A 27,668-nucleotide genomic window follows, 5' to 3' on the forward strand; every position below is an offset into this window, starting at 1 on the left:
GCTCTGGCCTCATTCATACTGTATCCTTCCGCGCCAGCTCATCTTATTTCTGCACACATCACTATGGCAAGCCGTTTAGACTTTTTTTTTTTTCCATTCCCAGGATATGAATGTGATATGATATCAACCATTACATTTTCACTAGTTAAAATGTTATTTCTTGATATCAGGAATTAGATTTCTATTAGTAACAATGGCAATTTTTCATATCAGGAATTACTTTCCACTAGTAAAAATGTTTACTCTTGATATCAACAATGACATCATCACTTGCAGAAATACGAATTCTTGATTGGAATTTCAACTAGTAAGAAATCAATTCTCGATATCAACAATTGAATTTCTTCAATTGAAATTTTCTTACCAGTTGAAATTCCAATTTCACATAGGCTATCAGAAATTCAATTCTAGTAAAAAAATAAAATAAAAAAACCCATAATTTTTTATATCAATAATTACGTGGTTACTTGGGCAAATGTCTGTTTGCTCTTGATATAAACAAATGAATTGCTACTAGTAAAAATACATTTCAGATATCATAAATAACGGTAACACTGTACAATAAGGTTCAGTTAACATTAGTAAACTACATTAGTTAACATGAACTAATAATGAAATGCACTTATACAGCATTTATTAATCTTTGTGCATGTTAATTTCAACATTTACTAATATTTTATTAAAATCTTGTTAACATTAGTTAATGCTGTGTGAACTAACATGAACAAACAATGAGCAGCTTTATTTTTATTAACTAACATTAACAAAGATGAACAAATACAGTAACAAATGTATTATTCATGGTTAGTTTATGTTAGTTAACACATTAACTAATGTTAACTAATGAAACCTTATTGTAAAGTGTTACCGAAATAACAAATGGAAATGGAATTCCTGATTTCAAAAATTGCCATTTTAAAGGGCACCTATTATGCAAAATTCACTTTTACATGGTGTTTGAACATAAATGTGTTGGCAGTGTGTGTACACAACCACCCTATAATGCTAAAAATCCACCCAGTGCTTTTTTAAAAATCCCCATAAATCATAAGCATTGTCTCAGAACAAGCCGTTCTCAGATTCGGGGCAGTGTGACATACTTTTTTTTTTGCACAAGCCCCTCCCACGACTGTTGAGTGACACTGCTGTATTAGCATAGCCCCGCCCTGAGTGAGCTAAACACAGTCCGCCATTGTTTCAACGCCAGAGCAGCTGTAGACAAGAATGTCTGCTAAGCGATTGAGGTGTTTTGTTGTTGGATGTAAGAATGAACATAGCAGTCTTAATTTACTCAAAGAGTATAGAATTACTTCTATACTCTTTGCTCTTGGCCAGCAGCAGCAGCTAATTTGCATTTAAAGGGATACACACTAAACCGGCATGTTTTTCTGAGCCCCAAAAAGTGACAATTTAAACATGCTGTAAAAAATATGTTGGGTAATTTGAGCTAAAACTTCACATACACACCCTGAGGACATCAGAGAATTTTATATCTTGTGAAAAGGGGCATAATAGGTGCCCTTTAACTAGTGAAAATTGTTGATATCAATAACTCATATCTTGAGAATGAATAAAAGTAAAAACGGCTTGCCACACGTCACAGGCTATGAGTGTGAGGATGAATCGATGCCACCCACAGACATACATTGTCATTGTATCTGATTGCAGTTGAAGAATTGTAGTGAGATGAATGTCTAAAAGTTATTACTTAAAAAGCCATAATTATTACAAATAGCCATTAAAATCATGACATAGGCTACTAAATCGAAATTATGACAGTCATAATTTCGACTTTATCTCATAATTTTTCATTTAATCTCATAATCATGACTTAAAATGTCAATTTCATTTATTAGATCATAATTTTGACATTTTATTTCACACGAATTATATAAACACTGGCAGTGTTAATTTAACACTGGGAGTTTGGTTGTGGACTTGTAATCGATTTACTTTTTCTAAAATACAAAATTGTGTCATGAAACTATGACACAGTCTGATAAGTCCTTATCACTATCTGCTTGCAATCACATCACATCATTCTCTGTAGGGCACAGCTGATTGGTTCCTGCTATATCAGTAGCCAATGAGCTCGCTGCTCAACCTTCAAATACTTGGTTAGCGTTTGCTGTAGCAGTTTGCAGCGAGCTTTCAGAAACCCTCCACCTTCCCCAGCTCCACCTGTATAGATCTGCTACTGGTAATTCATGTATGCTTTATTGTACAGCGGCAGCATCTTACTTGCTCACAGCAGTGTGTCGTGTGTTTATTAGCAGTAGCAAGTCTCGTATTTGCTCTGAAGCAGCAGCAGAAATAACTACTGGCAGCAGCAGTGTAGCATCTATTCTGCCTAGACCAAACATATCAACATTGTTATATCCATTACCATGCCGAACACTCAGGGAGTTGTCATGACAGAACTGAAATACATGCAATCTTATTATTTGCAATCCAATAACTGTACATAATTATATTCAATCCACAAATAAGTTCAGGTTAACTCAGGTTCATTAAAGCTGCAGTCCATAGCTTTTTTGGGTTAAAAAATATACAAAATAGATTTTTGAGCAAATACATAACCAGCCAGTGTTCAAAACTATCTGCTTGCCTTAGCTCGATTCAAAGCGGTAAGCTTGTAATAATGTTTTTAATTCCAGTGGTACTGGTGGATTTCCACTGGAAATTCGAGCATGTCTTTGCATCATTACGTCACATCTGTACACATAAAGAAGGAGTCTCGGCTAGTAGGCTATATTGAGTCATTACGTCACATCTGTACACATAAAGAAGAGTCTCGGCTAGTAGGCTATATTGAGTCATTACGTCACATCTGTACACATAAAGAAGGAGTCTCGGCTAGTAGGCTATATTGAGTCATTACGTCACATCTGTACACATAAAGAAGAGTCTCGGCTAGTAGGCTATATTGCGTCATTACGTCACATCTGTACACATAAAGAAGGAGTCTCGGCTAGTAGGCTATATTGAGTCATTACGTCACATCTGTACACATAAAGAAGAGTCTCGGCTAGTAGGCTATATTGCGTCATTACGTCACATCTGTACACATAAAGAAGAGTCTCGGCTAGTAGGCTATATTGAGTCATTACGTCACATCTGTACACATAAAGAAGGAGTCTCGGCTAGTAGGCTATATTGAGTCATTACGTCACATCTGTACACATAAAGAAGGAGTCTCGGCTAGTAGGCTATATTGCGTCATTACGTCACATCTGTACACATAAAGAAGGAGTCTCGGCTAGTATAAGCTATATTGAGTCATTACGTCACATCTGTACACATAAAGAAGAGTCTCGGCTAGGCTATATTGAGTCATTACGTCACATCTGTACACATAAAGAAGGAGTCTCGGCTAGTAGGCTATATTGCGTCATTACGTCACATCTGTACACATAAAGAAGGAGTCTCGGCTAGTATAAGCTATATTGAGTCATTACGTCACATCTGTACACATAAAGAAGGAGTCTCGGCTAGTAGGCTATATTGAGTCATTACGTCACATCTGTACACATAAAGAAGGAGTCTCGGCTAGTAGGCTATATTGCGTCATTACGTCACATCTGTACACATAAAGAAGGAGTCTCGGCTAGTATAAGCTATATTGAGTCATTACGTCACATCTGTACACATAAAGAAGGAGTCTCGGCTAGTAGGCTATATTGAGTCATTACGTCACATCTGTACACATAAAGAAGAGTCTCGGCTAGTAGGCTATATTGAGTCATTACGTCACATCTGTACACATAAAGAAGAGTCTCGGCTAGTAGGCTATATTGAGTCATTACGTCACATCTGTACACATAAAGAAGGAGTCTCGGCTAGTAGGCTATATTGAGTCATTACGTCACATCTGTACACATAAAGAAGAGTCTCGGCTAGTAGGCTATATTGCGTCATTACGTCACATCTGTACACATAAAGAAGGAGTCTCGGCTAGTAGGCTATATTGAGTCATTACGTCACATCTGTACACATAAAGAAGAGTCTCGGCTAGTAGGCTATATTGAGTCATTACGTCACATCTGTACACATAAAGAAGAGTCTCGGCTAGTAGGCTATATTGAGTCATTACGTCACATCTGTACACATAAAGAAGAGTCTCGGCTAGTAGGCTATATTGAGTCATTACGTCACATCTGTACACATAAAGAAGAGTCTCGGCTAGTAGGCTATATTGAGTCATTACGTCACATCTGTACACATAAAGAAGAGTCTCGGCTAGTAGGCTATATTGAGTCATTACGTCACATCTGTACACATAAAGAAGGAGTCTCGGCTAGTAGGCTATATTGAGTCATTACGTCACATCTGTACACATAAAGAAGAGTCTCGGCTAGTAGGCTATATTGCGTCATTACGTCACATCTGTACACATAAAGAAGGAGTCTCGGCTAGTAGGCTATATTGAGTCATTACGTCACATCTGTACACATAAAGAAGAGTCTCGGCTAGTAGGCTATATTGAGTCATTACGTCACATCTGTACACATAAAGAAGAGTCTCGGCTAGTAGGCTATATTGAGTCATTACGTCACATCTGTACACATAAAGAAGAGTCTCGGCTAGTGGGCTATATTGAGTCATTACGTCACATCTGTACACATAAAGAAGAGTCTCGGCTAGTAGGCTATATTGAGTCATTACGTCACATCTGTACACATAAAGAAGGAGTCTCGGCTAGTAGGCTATATTGAGTCATTACGTCACATCTGTACACATAAAGAAGAGTCTCGGCTAGGCTATATTGAGTCATTACGTCACATCTGTACACATAAAGAAGAGTCTCGGCTAGTAGGCTATATTGAGTCATTACGTCACATCTGTACACATAAAGAAGAGTCTCGGCTAGGCTATATTGAGTCATTACGTCACATCTGTACACATAAAGAAGAGTCTCGGCTAGGCTATATTGAGTCATTACGTCACATCTGTACACATAAAGAAGAGTCTCGGCTAGGCTATATTGAGTCATTACGTCACATCTGTACACATAAAGAAGGAGTCTCGGCTAGTAGGCTATATTGAGTCATTACGTCACATCTGTACACATAAAGAAGAGTCTCGGCTAGTGGGCTATATTGAGTCATTACGTCACATCTGTACACATAAAGAAGAGTCTCGGCTAGTAGGCTATATTGAGTCATTACTTCACATCTGTACACATAAAGAAGAGTCTCGGCTAGTAGGCTATATTGAGTCATTACGTCACATCTGTACACATAAAGAAGGAGTCTCGGCTAGTAGGCTATATTGAGTCATTACGTCACATCTGTACACATAAAGAAGAGTCTCGGCTAGTAGGCTATATTGAGTCATTACGTCACATCTGTACACATAAAGAAGAGTCTCGGCTAGTAGGCTATATTGAGTCATTACGTCACATCTGTACACATAAAGAAGGAGTCTCGGCTAGTAGGCTATATTGAGTCATTACGTCACATCTGTAAACATAAAGAAGGAGTCTCGGCTAGTAGGCTATATTGAGTCATTACGTCACATCTGTACACATAAAGAAGGAGTCTCGGCTAGTAGGCTATATTGAGTCATTACGTCACATCTGTAAACATAAAGAAGGAGTCTCGGCTAGTGGGCTATATTGAGTCATTACGTCACATCTGTACACATAAAGAAGGAGTCTCGGCTAGTAGACTATATTGCGTGTGAGGATGCTGGAGGTGGAGATTTATAGCCTTTTCTCACAGCACTTGATATAATTAAACTTATCAATTTGATGGCGAATCCAGAAAGGTTTAAACGACAGTCACCAGTGACAACTAGAGATTCACCCGCTGTAAAATGCAAAAGACTTCGGAGTGGCTACAGAAAAAAAGAGACTGCAACCGGACCATGCGAAAACAAGGATAAATATCGGAAGGCCATTAAATGTAGTCACGCAATGCTGATGTTGAACATTAACAATTTGAGAACAAAGAATAATTTGCACGGTTTGGCGTGATATGGTAAGTGATTGTTAGATTTAATCAGCGCGATTTACTCCAATGATTTACTGCAGCTTTAAAAAATATTAACTTTTTATTTTAATAATGTAGCTATTAGTAAAAGTTCAAATTAACATTAACTGAGACTCATAAATGCTTTACAAGTTCATTGTCGTTTCATGTTAACTAACAGAACCTTACTGTAAAGTTCTAGGGGCCGTTTACAAGACAACGTTTTCAACTAAAAACAGAAAACTTTTTATGCATTTTGGCCGTTCATTTACACAACAACGGCATTTTGGGGGCATGAAAATGCAAACTTTTACAAATGATACGGTTATCATCTCTGTGTAAACTACAAGACTGCAAATTCGAGAAAACGGTGACATCACGACACGAGGATGCATATTACGTGTTCAATTGTGCAGCCATCTTTAGAATTTGTGTTAGAATTTCTGTTTTTGCGGTAGTTTCGTATATATTTCTATGGCATTGCCGTCGAAGAGTAATTAGCTTGTGAAGTGGATTTACTTATCATGAGCATTGTAATGTTTGAAGTAGACTGGGAAGTTTTTAAAACGAGTGGTTAATTCATAAATAAGTAAGATCTTACCTTCATGCTGTGGAAATACAAACCGGAAGACAGAAGAACACAACTAACGCGGTCTACAAGAACATAGTGTTTCTTTACAAAGTGACATCGCCACCTACTGGTCTGGCAGCAGAATACAGTGGTTTTAATCGTTTTCGCGGATCCGAGTGACCCGGGATTGGTTTGACAACGTTGTCGCTTGTACGCAAAGGAAAAACTTTTCCGTTTTAGTACATCGTTGCCGTGTAAACGCGCCCTAAGTATTGCTATTTTTACAACAACTAATCATGTGACGATTCCCGTCACAATTTTGGAGATTTTATTCAATTTTTTATTTTCAGAATGTCTTTTCATGTACTGTGGAATAATATTTTTACTGTAAAAGTACACATATTAAATATACAATATAGAGGTTTACCCTAAGTTAAAAGGTAATTCACATACTTACAAATTAAATGCATTACCCTGTTAAATGAAAATCACATTTTCACATAGTAATGAAAAAACATTTACAGGTTTTTACCGTATTTCTCCATTCTTTTTACTTTAATTACCAGGGTTTTTTTTGTTGCATTTTCTCTTGCTGCTGATGATTTGACAGTGTTCTCATATCCTAACCGTGACAGTTCTTGCTGACAGGACTGAAAACTTCCTTCTCTCCATCATACTTTGGCAGTTTTTCCAGATCTCTGATTTGGTGTTCAAAGGTTGGGCTGCTGTTCGCTGTGTCCAGGCTCTGGCACACAGTTTCTACTGCAGTGCTGGCACACTTACACTTGCTCTTGGAAGGGTGAGAGGCCTTGACCACATGGCAGATGCCAGGATGGTTGCTTGTGTTCTGGATCTGCTGATCGGCCAGTTCTTTGACTTTCAGACCGGCGACGGAGCAGCAGCCCTGAGACCCACAGTAATGCAGACTGAACAGCTTAGACAAAACCCAGTTCAACATCTGCTTGATGATGATGGCGGTCACGCTGAAAAGAGAGTAGGTGCAGCTCACACCAAGGATGATCATTAAAGAGTTGGCTATCTGGTAGACCCAACGTGCTTCATAATGGGCCTTCTGTCCGCTCACCATGTCCCCGAAACCCATTGTGCTAAAAGCCACAAAGCAGAAGTACATAGACTCTGGGTAGCTCCAATCCTCCATAGTCGAGTACAGGCCCGATGCTCCGCAGTTCACCAGAAGTGTAACTGTTGCCAAAATGAGGGTTACATAGTAAACCGAAGGTTTACAGTCCTCTTGGCCGTCTCCTTTTTCTGGTTGTGTGTTTAAATGTGGGACAATGTGTTTTTTACTCAGCTTTGTCCTTTGTTTTTGCTTTCGACATCTGCGTGTGAGGAATGTAATCAGCGTTATCATGCGTTCCAGAAAGAGGTTGAAGAATAGGATGGTGGTTGCGCAGCCTATCAGCCCATAGAAGATCAGGAAGATTTTTCCATTGAGGGTAGCGGGTGCTGCCATCCCAAAACCTGATATGGACACACAAGTGAATACATACTTTTATTTCTGCCATACTATGAGTAGAAATGCTGAGAGTAGAATGGATATATGCTGTTCCTGAATTCAATCTAAAAAGCAGAATGATAGCCTATAAACAATTAATTTTGACATAGTGGAATTACAAGAAAGTGAAATTATAGTTCTACCACAACAAAAACAAGATTTCCATCAGCCTTGAGTATCGTTCCATAATCTTGAGGTAATCTTTTGTTGCGTTATGCAAGCAAAATGACGTGTATGTACGCATTTCATTTTGTATATTGACAGACTACACTTTACATTGGACATTTTAAGATATGCTTGCGTGTATCCATGATTACAAAGCTATTATAATCTGAGCCCTGGGGATTTGAATCAGGAAATTGACTTTCTTGCTATTTTACTTCTGAAAGATAAGCTCAGAGGCTGATAAAACTAGATGTTGAAGATGGTTATCACGTGTAAACAGCCATTCTACCTTGAAGTGTGTGAACATGCTGTTTCTTCCGAAGCTAATTACTACATGGAGTCTGTAAAGTGGGAGAAATATTAGTAAGCTTCTTCAAATATAGGGACAGATGTATGGAGTAAAAAGGTTATTCAGGTTATAAATAGACTTTATGTCAATAAAGATAATTATGTTAGTGGCTAAATACCAAATTCACACAGATGTTTTAATTACAATTTTTATTAGATAGATAGATAGATAGATAGATAGATAGATAGATAGATAGATAGATAGATAGATAGATAGATAGATAGATAGATAGATAGATAGATAGATAGATAGATAGATAGATAGATAGATAGATAGATAGATAGATAGATGGATAGATGATAGATAGATAGATAGATAGATAGATAGATAGATAGATAGATAGATAGATAGATAGATAGATATACAGTCTACAGACAATTAGATAGATAGATAGATAGATAGATATACAGTCTACAGACAAATAGACAGACAGACAGACAGATAGATAGATAGATAGATAGATAGATAGATAGAAAAAGAAAGAGACAGTCTACAGACAAATACATATATAGATAGCAGAAGAAAGACAGTCTACAGACAGACAGATAGAGACAGATAGAAAAAGAAAAACAGACAGTCTACAGACAGATATAGATAGAAAGAAAAAGAAAGACAGAGTCTACTACAGACAGACAGACAGATAGATAGATAGATAGAAAGAAAAAGAAAGACAGAGTCTACTACAGACAGACAGATAGATAGATAGAAAAAGAAAGACAGACAGATAGATATAGACAGACAGACAGACAGTCAGATAGATATACAGTCTACAGACAGACAGACAGAGACATATAGACAGATAGATATAGATAGATAGAAAAAGAAAGACAAACAGTCTACAGACAAATACATATATAGATAGCAAAGAAAGACAGTCTACAGACAGACAGATAGATAGACAGATAGAAAAAGAAAGACAGACAGTCTACAGACAGATAGATAGAAAGAAAAAGAAAGACAGACAGTCTACAGATAGATAGATAGATAGATAGATAGATAGATAGATAGATAGATAGATAGATAGATAGATAGATAGATAGATAGATAGATAGATAGATAGATAGATAGACAGATAGACAGACGGACGACAGATAGACAGACAGACAGACAGATAGACAGATAGACAGATAGATAGATAGATAGATAGATAGATAGATAGATAGATAGATAGATAGATAGATAGATAGATAGATAGATAGATAGATAGATAGATAGATAGATATGGTGTCATGGTTCACTCGAGCACACATACCAATAGTGCTGACTACAGTTGCCACAAAGTAAAAAGCTCCTGAGAAATCCCACCGGGGTGTTCGTGGTTCCATTTGAATCCCGGCGGCAATGGCCCCCTCATAGTGTCCCAGGAGCTCGCGCAAGTCCTCCAGAGGAACCCGGTGATCCCGAACAAATTCAGCCAGCTGTCTGTTCCATTTGCAATGTGCCTCCAGTTCTGAAGGTCTCTCGAGGGCCGAGAAGACAGCAGCCCCAAACAAGGTGTAGAAAACAATCACAAACCATAACAGAAATATTCGGACGAAGTCTATGTTGATATGAGACCAAATGCAGCCACAGTCTGTCCTGCTCCTACCAGAATGATCTGACTGAGCCATTAATATCGAGAAATAAAATGTAAAAAGATGACAAAACCAGCAGGTCTTCAATTGCATTATACCTCCAGAGAACAATCCAAACTTCAAATTTAATGTTTATTACCTATATCAGAATATTTAGCATACCATTCTTAAAAGCTATTGATCCAAAACCAGATTTAGATTCAGAAGCTGCTGCAGAAAATGCTGTGCTGAGTAGCAAACGGTAAACATGACCATCCTTGCCATCTTCCCGCTTATGTACACTTCATATATTGTGCTTTATTGCCCTGCCTTTATTACTACCACACATGGTAGTGTCTATGGATAAAGATCTGGGCAAGAGGTTTGAGGTCTCATACTTTGCAAGAGGTTACATATGAATCTTCACCATTGTGCCAAGATTTTGGGGGATTCAGAGGGATTGTCTCTTTACATACCAAGCAACAAGTATAGTAAAACAGTCAAATATTATTACAATTTTAAATAACCTTTTTTATTTAAATATATATTAAAATGTACTGTATTTCTGTGATGGAAAAGCTGAATTTTAAGCATCATTACTCCAGTCTTCAGTGTCACATGCTCCTTCGAAAATAATCATTCTAATGTGTTGATTAAGTGCTGTTACATAGTGTGAGGTCAAAAACAAAGGAGAGTTGGATCCAAATGCAGTGAGCGTAATAATAAAATAAACATAATAACAAATCCAACACAGGGAAACGAATGAGTGCACCAAACATAACATCCAACAGGACAAGCCTTGACAAGGAGTACAAGAAACACTGGGGTTTAATACGAGGGGTGATTGGCAAACAAGACACATCTGGGAACAATCAAAGAACTAATCAACAAGAAAAACTACAGAGGACTACAAAACATGGTGCAGAACCGGAAATAACATAAAAGTCCACACAAGGCGAACACAGGCTGGGACTATGACAAGTCATGCATTTCTTATATTAATGTTGTAAACAGTTGTGCTACTTACTATTTTTGTGGAATTTTTATTTTCAGAATTCTTTGATAAATGGAAAGTTCTAAAAGTAACTTTGCAACTACATGTCAACTAGCTCTCATCATTAACTTAGTGTAGTAGACTGTTAGGGTTAGTAGAATAAGTTGACATGTAGTTGCAAAGTTACTTATTCATAGAATTTCTGTTGAGGAGCATCAAAATAAAGTGTGAGCAGATATTAAGCAGACGGTCTACTAATACTCTAATGAGAGTAAGTTGACATGTAGTTGCAAAGTTACTTGTAATTTTTAAAGTGGACCATCAAAACGAAGTGTTACCAAAATCTTTTGTAACATTATAAATGTCTTCTAGTACTGTCACTTTTGATTAATTGAACGCATTCTTGCTGTTAAAAGTATTTCTTTCTTTCACTTCATTCTTTTGGTAGTGTACATCACGTTTTGTTTACAATTTCATATCACTGATCATTTAATGTATCATTTTGAATGACACTATGTAGCTTGTAAAAACAAATGCATAATTCTGTAATTGTAATTTCAATATTTGCATTTATCCCTCCTTGCCCAGCAGTAAACAGTTTGTGTAAATCCACATTTTCGTGTAATAAAAACACTGAAGAACATTTGAACAATATGATTTTATAAGCCTTCATTTGAGTTGTTACTCTAACTCGTCCGATAGGTGGAAGCAATGGACTGAATTAGGCTAGTTTGACCGGTATTTCAGGAATTTACATTTACAGCATTTAGACGAAATCCACTAATGTCTGACTATAAGAAAAAACATGAACATTTAAGGACCGTGTGTCGGATCGACATGGTTTGGTCGTGGATAAAGGGTTAATGAAAAGTGTTTGCTTGCTGGAACAGACATCCGAAAGGCAACCTCTTGTTCACGGAAGTAGGCATGTTATTGTTTTCATGACTATCAGTTATCAGATTTTTTTCAACATTACCCTTCTACTAACCTCTTAACTCACAGAAACGACATTGTTGTTTATTGCAGGTTAGCTAGTGGATGATTGTTGTATTGGTCGTGTTGTCACGTTTGCGAGCTGCAGTCTCACACCAGCTCACGACGCACTGAGCAGCAGCATCTCCCAACTTTTAACTATTAGTAGGAAGAAAAATACCCGTATGTAGTATTACAGTCAGGTCTGCATATGTTAAACACAAAGCATTTCTGCAAGCAGCAATGTGGCCATAAATAGGATATATGCTACATTTGATTGAACATACAGTCCCTATGATTTTACATTGCTTATAACGTTTGACCGATACGTGGCGCTGTTGCAAAAAAAAAGAAAGAAAAAAAGAGATAGTGTCAGGATGTTATATCAGGAGTTCCAAAAAAAAGAAAAAAAAAAAAGAAAGAAAAAACCCTAGGTTTTCATTAAAATACAAATTTGGAAAAATTGGTAGGCTATAATTTTTTACTTTTAAATTATTATAAATGCAGACAGAGAGTGTTAAGCAAAAATAATCAAAACGTATTGCAATTTGGTTATACGTTTAGCCTCAGCACATGTTGCTAGGTTATGTGTTGATATGGTAAAATATGGCAAAATTCAAAATGTCGGACAGGCAATGTTGGTGCATTCACATTCCCTGCATCTGAATATGCTTAGTGAGATACTATATTTCAAATTCATAAAACAGTAGGTGAAAAGTAACCGGATGACCTACTATACTTCCGTGATATATTGAAGTGTGCATTTGATGGACACTTTACTATCCCATGAGACCACGGGAGAGGAGTTGTGAAAGGCAGTGAAGTGATGCAACTGATCCCATAGGTCACATGACAGTGACAACAGTCACAAATCAAGTTTCAAACCAAATGTAGTTGCTACTGTAGCGAATTAGGATGCAGCTGAAATATCACAATATAATGCACTATGTGCCATTCACCAAGTAGAACATTTTAAATATGTGAACAAGTGACTGATTTTAGTTTCAGTGTCTATTTATAATGTAGGGGGCGGGACGCTTTAGATTCTAGAGAGCATTTGATTGGACAGAAAATCTGATGAGAAGCTGAAGTGCAGAGTGATGTCATCAAAACCATTGATCCATATTGGCGGAAGTGAGAGACTAAGTATTGAATGCGTAAATGCAAATTCTGTCATTGTTTTGGAGCTCACTAGCTTATAAATAACAGTAGCCTAAGGCTAACATATTCACACTAAAAGCCAAAAAACTTCAATTTTAATTTCACGGGAACTTTAACGCGTTACGTGCAAAACTGAGTGATGCAAACGGTTGGCCTATGATGCGAATGGTGTGGCGTAAGCTTTTAAAATGCAGTCAATAATGCAAATTCGCTGCATTGACCAACAGAAAGCTGCTTCGTTTGAAAGCGACTTCTGTGACCTGTGCATCGCTACATATGCTGCGAAATTTAACCGAAATGTTGCTAATGTGACCACACCTATAGACCGTATGTAGCCCTGCTGTCTTCCTGTTTGTATTTCCACAGCGATCTAACATATTTATGAATGAACTGCCCATTTTAAAATCTTTCCGGTCTACTGACATTTGTTATGACATCTGCTTTAAACATTACAATGCTCGTGATAACTTTCGTTAAATCTACAATAAGTAAATTCACTTCACCACCTAATTACTCCTCGACAGCGATGCCATAGAAATATACAGAGCGACCGCAAAAACAGAAGTTCAAAGACAATATTCTAAAGATGGCTGCGCGCTTGTTTCTCTGGCGCATAAGGTCTTTAGCGGTCTGACCTGGTTTTAGCTGGATTAGCCTGACAAGCTAAGACCTTCCTGATCATCTAAAGAAGAGGCTAAAACCAGTCTGCTAAACCAGCTTTGACCAGGCAACTTCTCAGACTGCAACATAGTTCGGTACACGCACTATGTTGTTGTCTGGGTTTGGCTGGTTTTACCTTTTTTTTTTTTTTTTCTCAGCAGGGAAGTGTTTTAAAATCTACTCAGATTCAAAGCAAGGAATACATTTAATTCAGCAAGAAAAACATATTTCTAGACTAATTAGACAACGCTGTGCTGTTGGTGGTGCACATTTGGTGCTTGACCCCTAAAGAGCATTCACAACCATAGTGCAATCTTACACAACACACGCCGCCAAGAGTCAAACCTATAAACTGTCACATACAGACCCCCGCGTCAATCATTAAACTCCTCAGATTAGGGGATCTTCAAAAACGCCCTCTTCACAACAAGTTTAAGACAACAACAAAGCAGAAATAATAGAAAAAATATTGGCTACAGTAGACCTGCTGCAAAGGAAACGTTTTAGTTCAGTAGAGTACGTAACAGTTCGTCCCATGACACAGTTGTTTGCCGGAGAACACTCCAAAGATCTCTGCCAGGTTGACCATTAACCCTGCCATTGATTACAGCTCTTTCCCCGGACCTCACCAGCTCTTCATGTTCCACAGATCCACACTCGTGAGTTCATAGCCCTCAGATGCTCCTGGTAACTGTGTCGAGCTGAAGAAGAAGACCCTTACGTTTCCTTCCTTATCATTTTTTAAAGTTGTGCCAACCATGGCGAAGAGTGGATATGGCTACTACCGCGCTACTATATTCCTGGCCATGTTTGTGGGCTACACCCTGTATTACTTTAACCGGAAGACATTTTCCTTCGTGATGCCCTCTGTAATGCAGGAGATCCCGCTGGATAAGGATGATCTGGGTGAGCATGTGCAACTAGTAGCTTGTACTTTGTCTTACCTCTCTGTCATGTGTCCACTCATGTTTATTACCTATTACACACACATGCATTCATTGGAATTACAGTAAACGAGTATGATAAACAATGGGGAGAAGGCACTAAGACAGTGATATTCAGTGCCCAAATCATCTTGAAATAAAAAAAAAAGCTCCCAAAAGGATTATTATTCAGATTTAGCTGGATGTCAACAGAACATAATACACATATTTGAATAAACAGTACACTACCAGTCATTGATAATGTATTTCCTAATAGAGAAAAGATGTTCGAGACTGTCATCTTTTGATGTCATGAACAGACAAATATTATAAAATGACAATATTAAGCAGATGTTATAGATTGCATACAAAAATCTCTTGATTGATATGTTTATTACTTTTTTAATTGTTAATTTTCCTCAACAGTATAGTATACCTTACTATTCAAAAGGTTTTGTTTGTTTTATACTTTTATTCAGAAAGGGTGCATTAAATTGATCAAAAGTGACAGTAAATATACTTTGAAATAAATTCTATTCTCATGAAATTTCTATTCATTAAAGAATTCCAAAAAAAAAAAATGTAGCACTGTTTCCACAAATGTATTAAGCAGCACAACTGTTGATAATAATAAAACAACATTGATAAAAAATAATAAATGTTTCTTGAGCAGCAAATTCTGAATCTGACACTGAAGACTGGAGTAATGATGCTGAAAATTCAGCTTTGCATCATGGGAATAAATTACATTTTAAAATATATTACAATAGAAAACAGTTCTTTTAAATTGTAATAATACTTCACAATATTATTGTTTTCACTGTATAAATGAGCAGAAGAGACTTCTTTCAAAAACATGTAAAAACATTTAATGCTAGTGTTCAGTAAGTTTTCTACGTATCTCCAATATTCTTTTCCACCCTGTTAGTGTGTATGAAATGCAGGTGTAAAAGATTAAACTGACACACTGTGACATTGATTCCCCTGATGTGACATCTTATTTTGAGAAATTCAAATAGAAAAAAACATTTCATGTCAATGCTGTTTTTTAGTTGTGATCTTTTTGGTGTTTTATCAACATATCTTGTTTATTCCCACTCATACACATTCCACCCTGTTACTTAACATTACCCTACTGAAATTTCATCAAAGAAATTAATTAAATATCAGAAAGTATCAGGTAATATATTTACAGATTCACAGATTCACATATCTACGTTCCACCCTGTTAAAAAAAAAAAGCTGTATGATGTCTAACTGTCTAGAAAATGCACCTGAAATGCATGTTTAGTTTCATTTTTTTTTTCTTTAAATGTCAGTCATGATTATACAGTATAAACAGAATATAATAAACTATAATAAAAGTAGCAACATTTACACACAAATTTGGCCTGTTATGTCATATTCCATTATCATTAATTTCATACATGATTGAGCTGAGCCAGTGTTATTTTCTGAACAGCAAATAAATCATGTCATGAGATCGACCACATACAACAATATTAAAATGAGTGAGTCCGCTTTGGTGTGTTGCCCCGGATCTACTTTATCAGCACAGTGATTGAATTGCTCTTATCACTGAATTTACAGTTCATAAGCCAATGAAGAGTGATAACGCATTTGGAATTTCTCTTTTGCCCAATCTTTGCAAACCCATATGTTTTTGAGTGATTCTGAATTGTAATCACTTTCTTCTGAAGTCTAATAATCAGTGTTTATTTCTTTGTGCACTGCAGGTCTTATCACTAGCAGTCAGTCGCTGGCCTATGCCATTAGCAAGTTCATAAGCGGTGTGCTGTCCGATCAGATGAGCGCACGATGGCTTTTCTCTATTGGGCTGTTTATGGTTGGCGGCATCAACGTGGTTTTCTCTCAGTCCTCCTCGGTGGTGGTGTTCTCAGGCCTGTGGTTTCTGAATGGATTGGGTCAAGGTCTAGGATGGCCACCATGTGCAAAAGTACTACGCAAGGTATGGGTCCGTTCCTTCAGTATATGGACTTGCATTGTACATAAAAATACAAATGGCTCTTTATTGGCATCGATGGTTCCATGAAGATCCTTTAAAATCTATGGAACAGATGTTAAAACAGAAAAAAAAAAGATATAGGCAAAACAAAATGAATACCCGTGGCTCCTGACGATACATTGAGGTCTTATAGAGTGAAATAATCTAAATGCGGTCTGTGCAGGAAACTGATCATTATTTATCCCTCAGACGGTCCTCGGTCATTTCTGACCAAAACATTTTCTGTTTTGAATTTCTAAAAATCATACATTCATCGGAATGTTACGAAACTTGGTGACTTTTATGGCATTATGTATGTGAATACAAAAATAAATTGAGGTCATGATCCGAGCATGCTAAGTGGTCGTAAAAAAAATAGTGACGATTTTGGTCTTCGGTCAAAAATGACCGACCCATAGGAAATGAATGGGAAATTGACAAAAACACAAAAATTTAATATTTTTTTAATAAATGTATTCTATGGAGCCCCCCTAGTCCCACTTTGTCAAAAAAAAAAATTATAACTATCTCGTGGCCTCAAGGTAGTAACTCGTGGCCTCAAGATAGAGATACTATCTTGTGGCCTCAAGATAGTATCTCGTGGCCTCAAGATAGTATCTCGTGGCCTCAAGGTAGTAACTCGTGGCCTCAAGGTAGTAACTCGTGGCCTCAAGATAGTATCTCGTGGTCTCAAGGTAGTAACTCGTGGCCTCAAGGTAGTAACTCGTGGCCTCAAGATAGAGATATATCTTGTGACCTCAAGATAGTATCTCGTGGCCTCAAGGTAGTAACTCGTGGCCTCAAGATAGAGATACTATCTTGAGGCCACGAGATACTACCTTGAGGCCACGAGTTACTACCTTGAGGCCACGAGTTACTACCTTGAGGCCACGAGATACTATCTTGAGGCCACAAGATATATCTCTACCTTGAGGCCACGAGTTACTACCTTGAGGCCACGAGTTACTACCTTGAGGCCACGAGATACTATCTTGAGGCCACAAGATATATCTCTATCTTGAGGCCACGAGATACTATCTTGAGGCCACGAGATACTATCTTGAGGCCACGAGATACTATCTCGAGGCCACGAGATACTATCTTGAGGCCACAAGATACTATCTTGAGGCCACGGGATACTATCTTGAGGCCACGAGTTACTTATCTTGAGGCCACGAGTTACTATCTTGAGGCCACGAGATACTATCTTGAGGCCACGAGTTACTTATCTTGAGGCCACGGGTTACTATCTTGAGGCCACGAGTTACTTATCTTGAGGCCACGAGTTACTATCTTGAGGCCACGAGATACTATCTTGAGGCCACGAGTTACTTATCTTGAGGCCACGAGATACTATCTTGAGGCCACGAGTTACTTATCTTGAGGCCACGGGATACTTATCTTGAGGCCACGAGTTACTATCTTGAGGCCACGAGATACTATCTTGAGGCCACGAGTCACTTATCTTGAGGCCACGGGTTACTATCTTGAGGCCACGAGTTACTATCTTGAGGCCACGAGATACTATCTTGAGGCCACGAGTCACTTATCTTGAGGCCACGGGTTACTATCTTGAGGCCACGAGTTACTTATCTTGAGGCCACGAGATACTATCTTGAGGCCACGAGTTACTTATCTTGAGGCCACGGGTTACTATCTTGAGGCCACGAGTTACTTATCTTGAGGCCACGAGATACTATCTTGAGGCCACGAGTTACTTATCTTGAGGCCACGGGTTACTATCTTGAGGCCACGAGTTACTTATCTTGAGGCCACGAGATACTATCTTGAGGCCACAAGTTACTTATCTTGAGGCCACGAGATACTATCTTGAGGCCACGAGTTACTTATCTTGAGGCCACGAGATACTATCTTGAGGCCACGAGTTACTATCTTGAGGCCACGAGATACTATCTTGAGGCCACGAGTCACTTATCTTGAGGCCACGAGTTACTATCTTGAGGCCACGAGATACTATCTTGAGGCCACAAGTTACTTATCTTGAGGCCACGGGTTACTATCTTGAGGCCATGAGTTACTTATCTTGAGGCCACGGGTTACTATCTTGAGGCCACGAGATACTATCTTGAGGCCACGAGTTACTTATCTTGAGGCCACGAGATAGTTATAATAATTTTTTTTGACAAAGTGGGACTAGGGGGGCTCCGTAGTATTCAAATCCACCGGGGAAAAAAAGAAGTAAATGTGTCCATAAACAGCTGGGGAATTCACATGCCTCTCCATAGAGAGCTGTAGATGCCATCTAGTGGTTACACCATGGTCCTACTCTTTCTCTCCATACTCCCACCAGATGGTGCTAATCTGCTTAAAACATTTTTTTTAAGAGGCCTAGACTCTATATTAAACTAAAATACTGCATAAAAAAATAAATAAAAACAAAATCATATATAAATATATATTTTTTTTTTATTAATTTCAATGGCAAAAATAGACCATAAATATTGCATAAATATTAATAAATTCAATCAAATTCTCTCAAAATGCAAAATTAAAAAGAATAAATATTATAGAACAAAAATAAATTCCATTGGTTCTACTGGGATGGAGGAAGTTTCATTTTTAGGTCTCCGGTCACTTCTGACCGGGTAGGCCCAGGATGTGACTCCGAAAGGAAGACCGTCTGAGGGTTTATACAATGGACGTAGGCCAGTAAGCTGAGTATGTAAACCTCATTAGTGGGGTCGGTTATTTTGGTGCCGGGTCGAGTAGGACAGGTTACATTTAAAATTTCGTTACCGGTTATTCACATCCTCGGCAAACGGTTCTGAGCGCGTTCATGACAGTCTGGAGCGCAAGCTTACTGTCGCATAATGACACCTACGTCTTGGTTGGCCTAAAGTAAATGAACAGACAGTTAAAATTTTTGGGTGAACTATCCCTTCAACAAATGGAAACTTTTTGTAAAATATTACCACTTTTGATCAATCTAATGCATCCTTGCTAAAATAAATAAAAATAATTATATATTGTATATATAATTTTTTTAAACTGCAGTATACTTTATATAATACCTACATATTTCAGTTTCAGTACTACATATGAAATGAATTAATTTGTTTCAATAGTGGTTTGAGCCATCTCAGTTTGGGACCTGGTGGGCAGTGCTGTCCTGTAGTATGAATTTGGCTGGTGGTTTGGGGCCCATAATTGCCACAGTGATGGCCCAAAGCTACAGCTGGAGGTCCACGCTGTCCATCTCCGGCCTGACCTGTGTGGTCATGTCCTTCTTTTGTCTGCTCATTATCCGAAATGAGCCCAGTGAAGTCGGCCTGCCTAATATTGAAGCTGGTGCAAAGAAAGGCAAAGGAGGTATGAAGACTTCACAATCCTCATGCATGTGCATTTTATATCGGTAGGAAATAGGTCACATTAAGGAATTAAAGCGAGATGGGAATGCTGCTTCATGTTGTATAAATTTCCCATACTCAGTTGTCTTTGCTATGACTGGTTTTGCTTATATAGGTCATTGCTGTTCTATGACGTTGTGGAAGTCTGCATTAGATCAATGGTTTCACTCACTAGTTCTTTGAAGAATGAACTATGTGACCAAAACAGAGTACAAAGGGGTGTGTTTTACTGTGTCTGTGTGTTAATTCATGTTTTAACACGTCACTCGTGTTGGAAGGTCACTCGTGTTGAACCAATGGACTTTTCTGTCTCTCCTCCAATAACAGTTGTAGATTTGATCCATCTGGGCTCTACCTTTGATTTCAGGTTCCAGCAAAAATGAAAGCACCTTCAAAGAGTTCATCTTTTCTCCGTATCTGTGGGTGTTATCGTTGGGCTATCTGGTGGTGTTTGGGGTGAAGACTGCTTACACTGACTGGGGACAACTTTTCCTCATCCAGGACATGGGCCAGTCAGCACTAATGGGTACTGTGTGTGGTCCAAAGTATTTGGTTTTTAGGCTTCGGTGTAGGCTTCAAATGTGACCTGATGAGGGCCTTAAAGTTGTAGAAGCTTGTTTCCTCAATGGAATAAAAAATATTAAAGGTAATTGTGACTTTTTATCATGCAATTCTGAGTTTATATCGCACATTTGCAAGATGTAAACTCGCAATTCTAAGAAAAAAAGTCTGAATCGCAATCGCAAGAAAAAACTTCTAATTGTGAGGTGAAAAAGTCGCAGTTACCTTTTTTATTTTTTTATTTTGTGGTGGAAACAAAAAACAACAGATTTGCAAGGAGTACACTTTGAATTCCGAGAAAGTAAGAATTGCGAGATGTAAACTCAGAATTATGAGGGAAAACGTTTGAATTGCGAGATGTAAACAGATTTATGAGGGGGAAAAAGTCCGAATTGCGAGATATAAACTCAGAATTATGAGGAAAAACGTTTGAATTGTGAGTTGTAAACAGATTTATAAGGAAAAAAGTAAGAATTGCGAGATATAAACCCAGAATTACGAGGAAAATATGTCCTCTTTAAGAAATAGCCTGCTAAGTGTGCGATGAGACTTTTGGGTTATGGACAAAAGTGTGTATTGGTGCTGATTTTCACAGGCAGTTCCTTTATGAGTGCCCTGGAGATGGGAGGACTGCTGGGTAGTTTAGCCGCAGGATTCCTGTCAGACAGGGCCGTTTCAAAGGTGAGTTTATTCTACCAATATCTATTTAAATGAAATCCAAATACCATGTATGACAATGAGCCATAAAGTACGACCACAATATAATTTCCCCCCCCATGGTTTTTTGATGAATAGAGAGTTCAAAAGAACAGCATTTATTTGAAAATTTACATGTACATATTCACCATAGCAACCATCCAGAACACCCTAGCAACCACCCAAAATACCTTAGAACACCCTCGCAACATACCCTAGTATGGCAAACCCATAGATTAAAAAGTATGTGGCCATACTGTTCTACTTTTGAACAGTAGTGCATCTAAAGTGGTGTATTTTTCTCTTTCTTGTATTTGCAGCATGGATTGCGTCTGTATGGAAACCCTCGCCATGGGCTCTTGCTCTCCATGATGGCTGGGATGTGTGTCTCCATGTACCTCTTCCGCACTACTGTCACAGCACACAGCTCAAATGTAAGTTCAGTATCTTTACACAAAACTGACAGATAATATTGATGACTCATTCTGTACTACAAATATTTTTGTCCAATCAAATGCTTCTAGTAGAGAATGTCCCTCCTCCTAGTACCACCGTCCAATGACTAGCAATTAGCAAATTATGTTGTGACAAATAAACAAAAAATGACAAACCTACCCAAACTGCATTTAACCTAGAAGAAAATTGCATTTATTGGGTCTGTAAATGACTGGTTTATTATGATTTTACACACAGGTCTGGATTCTTTTGTTGGGTGCTGCTTTTGGCTTTTCCTCCTATGGACCGATTGCCTTGTTTGGAGTTCTAGCGAATGAAAGCGCTCCATCGAACTACTGTGGAACCTCTCATGCCATCGTTGCCCTGATGGCAAACGGTGATCATTTTCTCCATTTTATTTCATAGTCCTTTGATGCTGATCCTTTTTCTGCAAAAATGTACACTTATCTGTCAGCTACTTGTAGAATAAAATAAGCAGTAACAACATCAGTGTTAGGACTTTTATTCTGTGTTTTCTAGAGTATGTATTCTATTAGCATTAGGATTGGGAATTGTTTGAATTTTAACGATTCCAAATCTGCTTATTGATTACGATTTTCATAGATTCCTAATTTCGATTCCAATTTTTTTTTTACATTTCAGTGTAGCTGCTGTACAAGGAACTTTTGCCTATGGTTTAAAAATACCATAGCAAAAACAACTAGCCTAACAAATATAAATGTCAAGCATTATTAAAGACAAGTAAACAAAAACAAATCAGCAATCGCACAATTTTAGGCTGCTGTCACTTTAAGAGCTGCACGGATCCAATGTACTGTTACACATGCATTTTTTTGTCAGCTGTTTACGTACACTTAAGACACTGTTTACGAGGATATTTTGACTTAATTTTGTGTGTATTTGTCCGTTCAAGTGCAAAAAAACACGGATGAGCACGCTTTGAATGTGTGCAGCACAGAAAACGGTTCGCAGGTCTTCTTGCGCTTGAATGGTTTAAAGTCATGTTAGAGCAATCGATAAGATGAATCGAAATGTTATATTTTATAACAAGTATCCGATTCCCAACCCAAATTAGCGTTCCAAGACCAAAAGTCGTTACATTTACATAGCCAGTTGCCTATTTCAAAGAATACTAATGTGCTTTTGTGTTTGTTTTGCCCGCAGTTGGCGGTTTCCTGTCAGGGTTGCCATTTGGCACCATTGCTAAACACTATGGCTGGAACACAGCATTCTGGGTAGCAGAAGTAGCCTGTACTGTCACCACAGTCGGATACTTCCTGCTCCGAAATATACGCACAAAGATGGGAAGCCTACCCAAGAAGGATGACTAAACAGAGTATTTAAATGTCTTTTCACTAGTTTTTAAGATACGGTATAAAGGGCACAATGCACAATTGCTGAAAATGTCTAGGATTTAACTTGTGTGTTTATGAAAAATAGATGAATTCAATGTGGATATCTATTCCCAAGATATTACATTATATTTTTACCAATGTACAAAAAAATAGGATACCATCATGTTGTGTCACTTTCAGAAGCACACACATTGTTATTTATTCTGTTCATTTTGAATACGGATAACAGTATTTTACATTGTTCCTTTTACTTGCATTGCAGAACTCACTAATGAATTGTTTAATAAGGCATGTTAAAGCCATTTCTTTAGTGACTGCCATTAAATCGGTTTGAATAACATTTATTTCTTGTACTTATCATCCGTTTCAGAGCTTTAACTGGTCCTACCTCTGGTTCTGTAGTATTACAAAATCATGTAATGTGTATGATGAAATACGTGACCTAACTGTAAGTTATATCACGTGACTGTTCAATGCACAATGAAATGAGTTTATATAAATAAAAGATTTACATATTCATGATATTATTGTTTGACCTTCTTTTAAACTTTTGGACTGAAACAGATCTGAGATACAGTAGACTTTTTTTTATATTCTGTTGACAGAACGCAAATTACAAGTAAATTTCATTTCATTTGGATAGACACCAATAAACATATTTCGATGAAACATATTGAGCTCCTCCATCTTGTTTAGAAGTCCTGCGCAAGATCACATTACAAACTTAAACTGTCCATGTACATTATTTACAAAGGTTATGTCTCACTGTAAATGTGCGACTTAATTACAAAAAAGAACATAAAAGAGACAGTTACAGTGGTCTTAAACTGAGTTAAATCGTTTAAGATTGAGAAAAAAGCCTGGAAAGGATGGAAATCCTTATGCCAGCAACCCAAACATTTCTGTGGACAGGTTTGACAGCAGAACTTCTGGAGATCCTGTCAGGTGGATGAACACACTCAATGCAAGTCCAGTTCAGGATCCGGGTCCAAATGTCCCAGCTTTCTCTGCTATTTCCAGAGACATCTTTAGGTTTTGGTCAAAAAGCTCACATCTGAAAGAAATCATGCATTTTTTTTTGTTATACACAACCTTGTTGCATCAAATAATAGCATCAAATTGAACTGCCTGCAAAGCTCATAAAATCCATAATGTTTGTAATAATAAAAAAACACCTGATAGGCATCTCTAAAGAGTAGAAAGGATTCTTCAGTGCAAAGTCTGAGTAGATTTCATAAATCTTTCTTAGGAGGGCATCGATGCCAGACTGCCGAGGGTCTGCCAATACAATGAACTTTATACCTGCAAAAACACACAAAAAAGTTCTGTCAGTATCACTGGTTTTGTTTGCCACCAAATGAACACATCCTTCTATGGCTTAAAGGGATACTTCGGGATTTAGCATTAAGCTTTGTATTAGTAGATAACCTGTAGTATTTTTCGAATTACCATGCTTTCCACCCTCATATCCCCCTGAGACGAGAGATTTATGTATTTTTTGTCTGGAAAAACTCCAATCCGATGACGCAAAATCGTCATTTTGGGTCATCGGAGGATTTTCTGGCCAGAGGCTAAAGACTACAGTCAGTAGTAGGGGCTGTCCCGCATGTTCTCAACCCGCCCATAGAGGGTGGGATCTCACTCACAGAATGTACACATACTAGTGTCAGCCATCTTTTTTTGGAACCTAAGCTAGCAGGCTCTTGTTCTGTGGAGAAAGCTGAGTAGTAGGGGTTACCATCCTCTTTTTCCCGGACATGTCCGGCCGTCAATGTCCGGGATTCAGCTCTTGCTTTCTGCAGTCGCCATCCCGCAAAAGCCGAATCCCGGACATTTTGGGCGATCTCGAAACACATTTTCGGACAGACTCATCACGGAGACTCACTAGTAGCCTAGACTTGTTGTTTAACTACTGCGCTCTGTTACCGGTAGGCGTGGCCTCCTAGGGCAGCGAAGCAAGTGCATTCTGGGAGTTGTTGTCTTTCATCCACATAAGCCAAAAATACATTTTCTGGCTTTTCTCAGTCTAGAAAGCTCCAATTTCAAAAATAATTTCACATTTCTTCTACATAAAATGACCCATTTTAAATACACATTCATCTTTCCAGAGGTGAAGTATCCCTTTAAAGGTGCAGTAAGCGATTTCTGAGAAACGTTGGTTTTGCTGTTTCACAGATCAAAGATATGCTGTTGTTGTAATGTTAGCTGTAGTAACAGTACAGTTTTGAGGGTCATTAGCTGCGTTTACATGGTTCAATCGGAATGAAATCAATCCGATTGATGAATCCGAACATGGTGTTTACATGAACGATAAATAAAGTAATCGGGTTGATGTGCGCGTTTATATGTCACAAGATTCAAATCGGAATTGATTTTTTGACATGCGGACACTGCACGAATATGCCGCTGTTCGCGCATAACTATTCTCCTCTATTGGTTCTTTATTTAAACAGCAGACTTAATATTTATTCGTCTCTGTCATGATTTGGAGACGATGCATGAACCGGTTTGCCGCGCTGCTTATATTGATCACGCAGTAAAACCCCGCGCCCAAAACCAGTTGTCCGTCCATGGATGAGAGTCTGAAACAAGCACTGGTGGGACGTTGTCCTGCTCCACTTCACAGACGCTGAGTGAAATGAGATTTTTTTAATAACGGAACCTCAGTTATATTCACTTTATTCAACAGGAAGAACAGCTCGTTCCGTGCGTCATACGTCATTACGCTATTTCAACGTCATTGCACATGCGCAGTCCTTTTAGTTTCGGTTTTCAATCCGATCAAGTGTTTACATGTTCTCTCGATCGTATTACAAAAGGAGTAAACCACCCCTTTCAATCGGATCGAGCTCAATCGGATCGATTAAGGTGTTTACATGAAGGTTTTTTAGTCCGATTGAGGCGTCAATCCGATTATAAGTGTCCATGTAAACGCAGCTATTGTTTGTCTGGAGCTGCTGACGACTAACAACCAACTCTTGCTTATACTCTTGTGTGCTGTATGTTCATTTTTTTGTCCTTCCTTGTCATTCGTTCATCATTTTCGCGAAGCATTATTTTGCTTTCCTTCAGCTATGATAAAGAAACATCCATTCTTGCATTGGGTGTTCTTGCATTTTGGGGGCGGAGCAATGAAGGGAGGGGTGTGTTTGTTTGGGTTGATTTCAAATATCAACAGTGTTTCTCAGAAATCGCTTACTGCACCTTTCATATCATTTTGTCATTTCAACAAGAGAAAACATAGACCTGTGAGTGTTTGAAAGCAGTGCAGTTTAAACATATCCGTCTCCAGCATTTCAATACCAGAGCTGCCAACTTCAGGCGACAACTGTGATCCAATGGCAAACAGCCTTAGAAAAGACAGGAAAACACACATCGAATAAAAACAAGTCAGTTTCAAAATGCATAACAGCATTTTGATGAAAAATGTATGGTTGCTATGCTTCTGATTATGTTTTATCTAGCCTATATAATGTTCACAAATTTAAAGTCAGTAAGTTTCTTCTTTAATTTTAAACTTCTATTTTAAAATAAATGCTGTTCTTTGGAACTTTAAAATCATTAAATAATAATGTATCAGTTCCCACAAAAATATTAAGCAGCACAACTCTTTTCAACATTGATAATAATAATAAATATTTCTGATATTATGTGCATGCCTTTTGTGTTTCAATGAAGAAAGTAAGCCATACAGGTTTGAAAGAACATTACAATAAAGTAGTGAAATATCTATTTAAGGAAATCTACTCACGAGTGAAACATTGAAGCCAGCATGAGTTTCTCATTGGATGAGAGTCTCTGTCGGCCGAATTTGATGGACACCGGATAGTTGGCAGGATCTTTCAGATATTCCTGTATCTCCTTCCCTTCAGCCGTGTACTTGCCATTCACATCCACTCCGTTAATGGAAAGAAGCGCGTGACCGACTGCACAAAAGAAAACAATTCATATAATTCACAAGAAACGAAGGGTTAACTTACCTACAAATATGTATTAATACATGGGATGGTTTGCAGGCACATAAACACGCACCTCTGATCCCGTCCCGCTGTCCGAATGACACAATTACCTTCTCATCATGAATCTTTAAAACTAAATCAAGAGGAAAGCTGAACGTTTTTTCGACTTCAGTTCGAGGTACATAATTATCGTATTGGTAGATGAGTCCACCAGCCTTATTGACAACATATACACTGAAGATCGCCATTTTCTTCCTGTCAAAGGGGCAGTCATGTGACTTTGTGGCGTGAGGAAATAAAGTAGAAAAATAAAAAATAGTAAACAGGCAGACAATGCAAGACCGCATACACAAATTATAATTTAAATATAACAATAGTATTATCATGCAGCATTTTTTTGTAAAGGGTTGAATTAATGTGTTTATAGTTTGA

At 38.0% G+C, this 27,668-nt stretch overlaps 3 protein-coding genes across 5 annotated transcripts; 1 reads left to right on the forward strand and 2 right to left on the reverse strand.

Moving 5' to 3' along the window:
- Nucleotides 1–7,027: 7,027 nt before the first annotated feature.
- On the reverse strand, nucleotides 7,028–10,410 carry si:ch211-261a10.5 (potassium channel subfamily K member 13). Its single transcript, XM_056262540.1, has 2 exons — nucleotides 9,826–10,410; nucleotides 7,028–8,025 (listed from the first exon to the last, which is right to left on the reverse strand). Exons 1-2 carry the CDS (start codon nucleotides 10,238–10,240, stop codon nucleotides 7,166–7,168), a joined length of 1,275 nt encoding a protein of 424 aa, XP_056118515.1. The 5' UTR covers nucleotides 10,241–10,410; the 3' UTR covers nucleotides 7,028–7,165.
- Nucleotides 10,411–11,906: 1,496 nt separating this feature from the next.
- On the forward strand, nucleotides 11,907–23,799 carry slc37a4a (solute carrier family 37 member 4a). 3 transcript variants are annotated; one of them, XM_056262524.1, is made up of 10 exons: nucleotides 11,907–12,041; nucleotides 14,524–14,572; nucleotides 14,661–14,819; nucleotides 16,573–16,805; nucleotides 19,928–20,171; nucleotides 20,577–20,735; nucleotides 21,366–21,451; nucleotides 21,787–21,900; nucleotides 22,160–22,298; nucleotides 23,087–23,799. In XM_056262524.1, exons 3-10 carry the CDS (start codon nucleotides 14,672–14,674, stop codon nucleotides 23,251–23,253), a joined length of 1,290 nt encoding a protein of 429 aa, XP_056118499.1. In that variant the 5' UTR covers nucleotides 11,907–12,041; nucleotides 14,524–14,572; nucleotides 14,661–14,671; the 3' UTR covers nucleotides 23,254–23,799. The 3 variants fall into 3 exon arrangements, with proteins under 3 accessions (XP_056118499.1, XP_056118497.1, XP_056118498.1); XM_056262522.1 differs by having other exon boundaries at nucleotides 11,908–12,041; nucleotides 14,524–14,819; XM_056262523.1 differs by lacking the exon at nucleotides 11,907–12,041 and having other exon boundaries at nucleotides 14,404–14,572.
- On the reverse strand, nucleotides 23,603–27,507 carry trappc4 (trafficking protein particle complex subunit 4). Its single transcript, XM_056262525.1, has 5 exons — nucleotides 27,310–27,507; nucleotides 27,029–27,203; nucleotides 26,524–26,627; nucleotides 24,453–24,579; nucleotides 23,603–24,331 (listed from the first exon to the last, which is right to left on the reverse strand). Exons 1-5 carry the CDS (start codon nucleotides 27,482–27,484, stop codon nucleotides 24,253–24,255), a joined length of 660 nt encoding a protein of 219 aa, XP_056118500.1. The 5' UTR covers nucleotides 27,485–27,507; the 3' UTR covers nucleotides 23,603–24,252.
- Nucleotides 27,508–27,668: the final 161 nt, after the last annotated feature.

Source organism: Rhinichthys klamathensis, unplaced genomic scaffold, assembly GCF_029890125.1.
Source record: "Rhinichthys klamathensis goyatoka isolate OS25496 unplaced genomic scaffold, OSU_Roscu_1.1 h1tg000192l_1, whole genome shotgun sequence".
Lineage (NCBI taxonomy): Eukaryota > Metazoa > Chordata > Actinopteri > Cypriniformes > Leuciscidae > Rhinichthys > Rhinichthys klamathensis.

What these genes read in the sequence shown, in the direction of transcription:
- si:ch211-261a10.5 (XM_056262540.1), bottom strand. Translation starts at nt 10,240, where the DNA reads ATGCAATTGAAGACCTGCTGGTTTTGTCATCTTTTTACATTTTATTTC. An exon ending in AACTGTAGTCAGCACTATTG is followed by an intron (nt 8,026 to 9,825) that starts GTATGTGTGCTC and finishes TGTCCATATCAG; the next exon opens with GTTTTGGGATGGCAGCACCC.
- slc37a4a (XM_056262524.1), top strand. Translation starts at nt 14,672, where the DNA reads ATGGCGAAGAGTGGATATGGCTACTACCGCGCTACTATATTCCTGGCC. An exon ending in GGGCCAGTCAGCACTAATGG is followed by an intron (nt 20,736 to 21,365) that starts GTACTGTGTGTG and finishes TGATTTTCACAG; the next exon opens with GCAGTTCCTTTATGAGTGCC. An exon ending in CGTTGCCCTGATGGCAAACG is followed by an intron (nt 22,299 to 23,086) that starts GTGATCATTTTC and finishes TTTTGCCCGCAG; the next exon opens with TTGGCGGTTTCCTGTCAGGG.
- trappc4 (XM_056262525.1), bottom strand. Translation starts at nt 27,484, where the DNA reads ATGGCGATCTTCAGTGTATATGTTGTCAATAAGGCTGGTGGACTCATC. An exon ending in CTGGCTTCAATGTTTCACTC is followed by an intron (nt 26,628 to 27,028) that starts GTGAGTAGATTT and finishes GTCTTTTCTAAG; the next exon opens with GCTGTTTGCCATTGGATCAC. An exon ending in TCTTTAGAGATGCCTATCAG is followed by an intron (nt 24,332 to 24,452) that starts GTGTTTTTTTAT and finishes GATTTCTTTCAG; the next exon opens with ATGTGAGCTTTTTGACCAAA.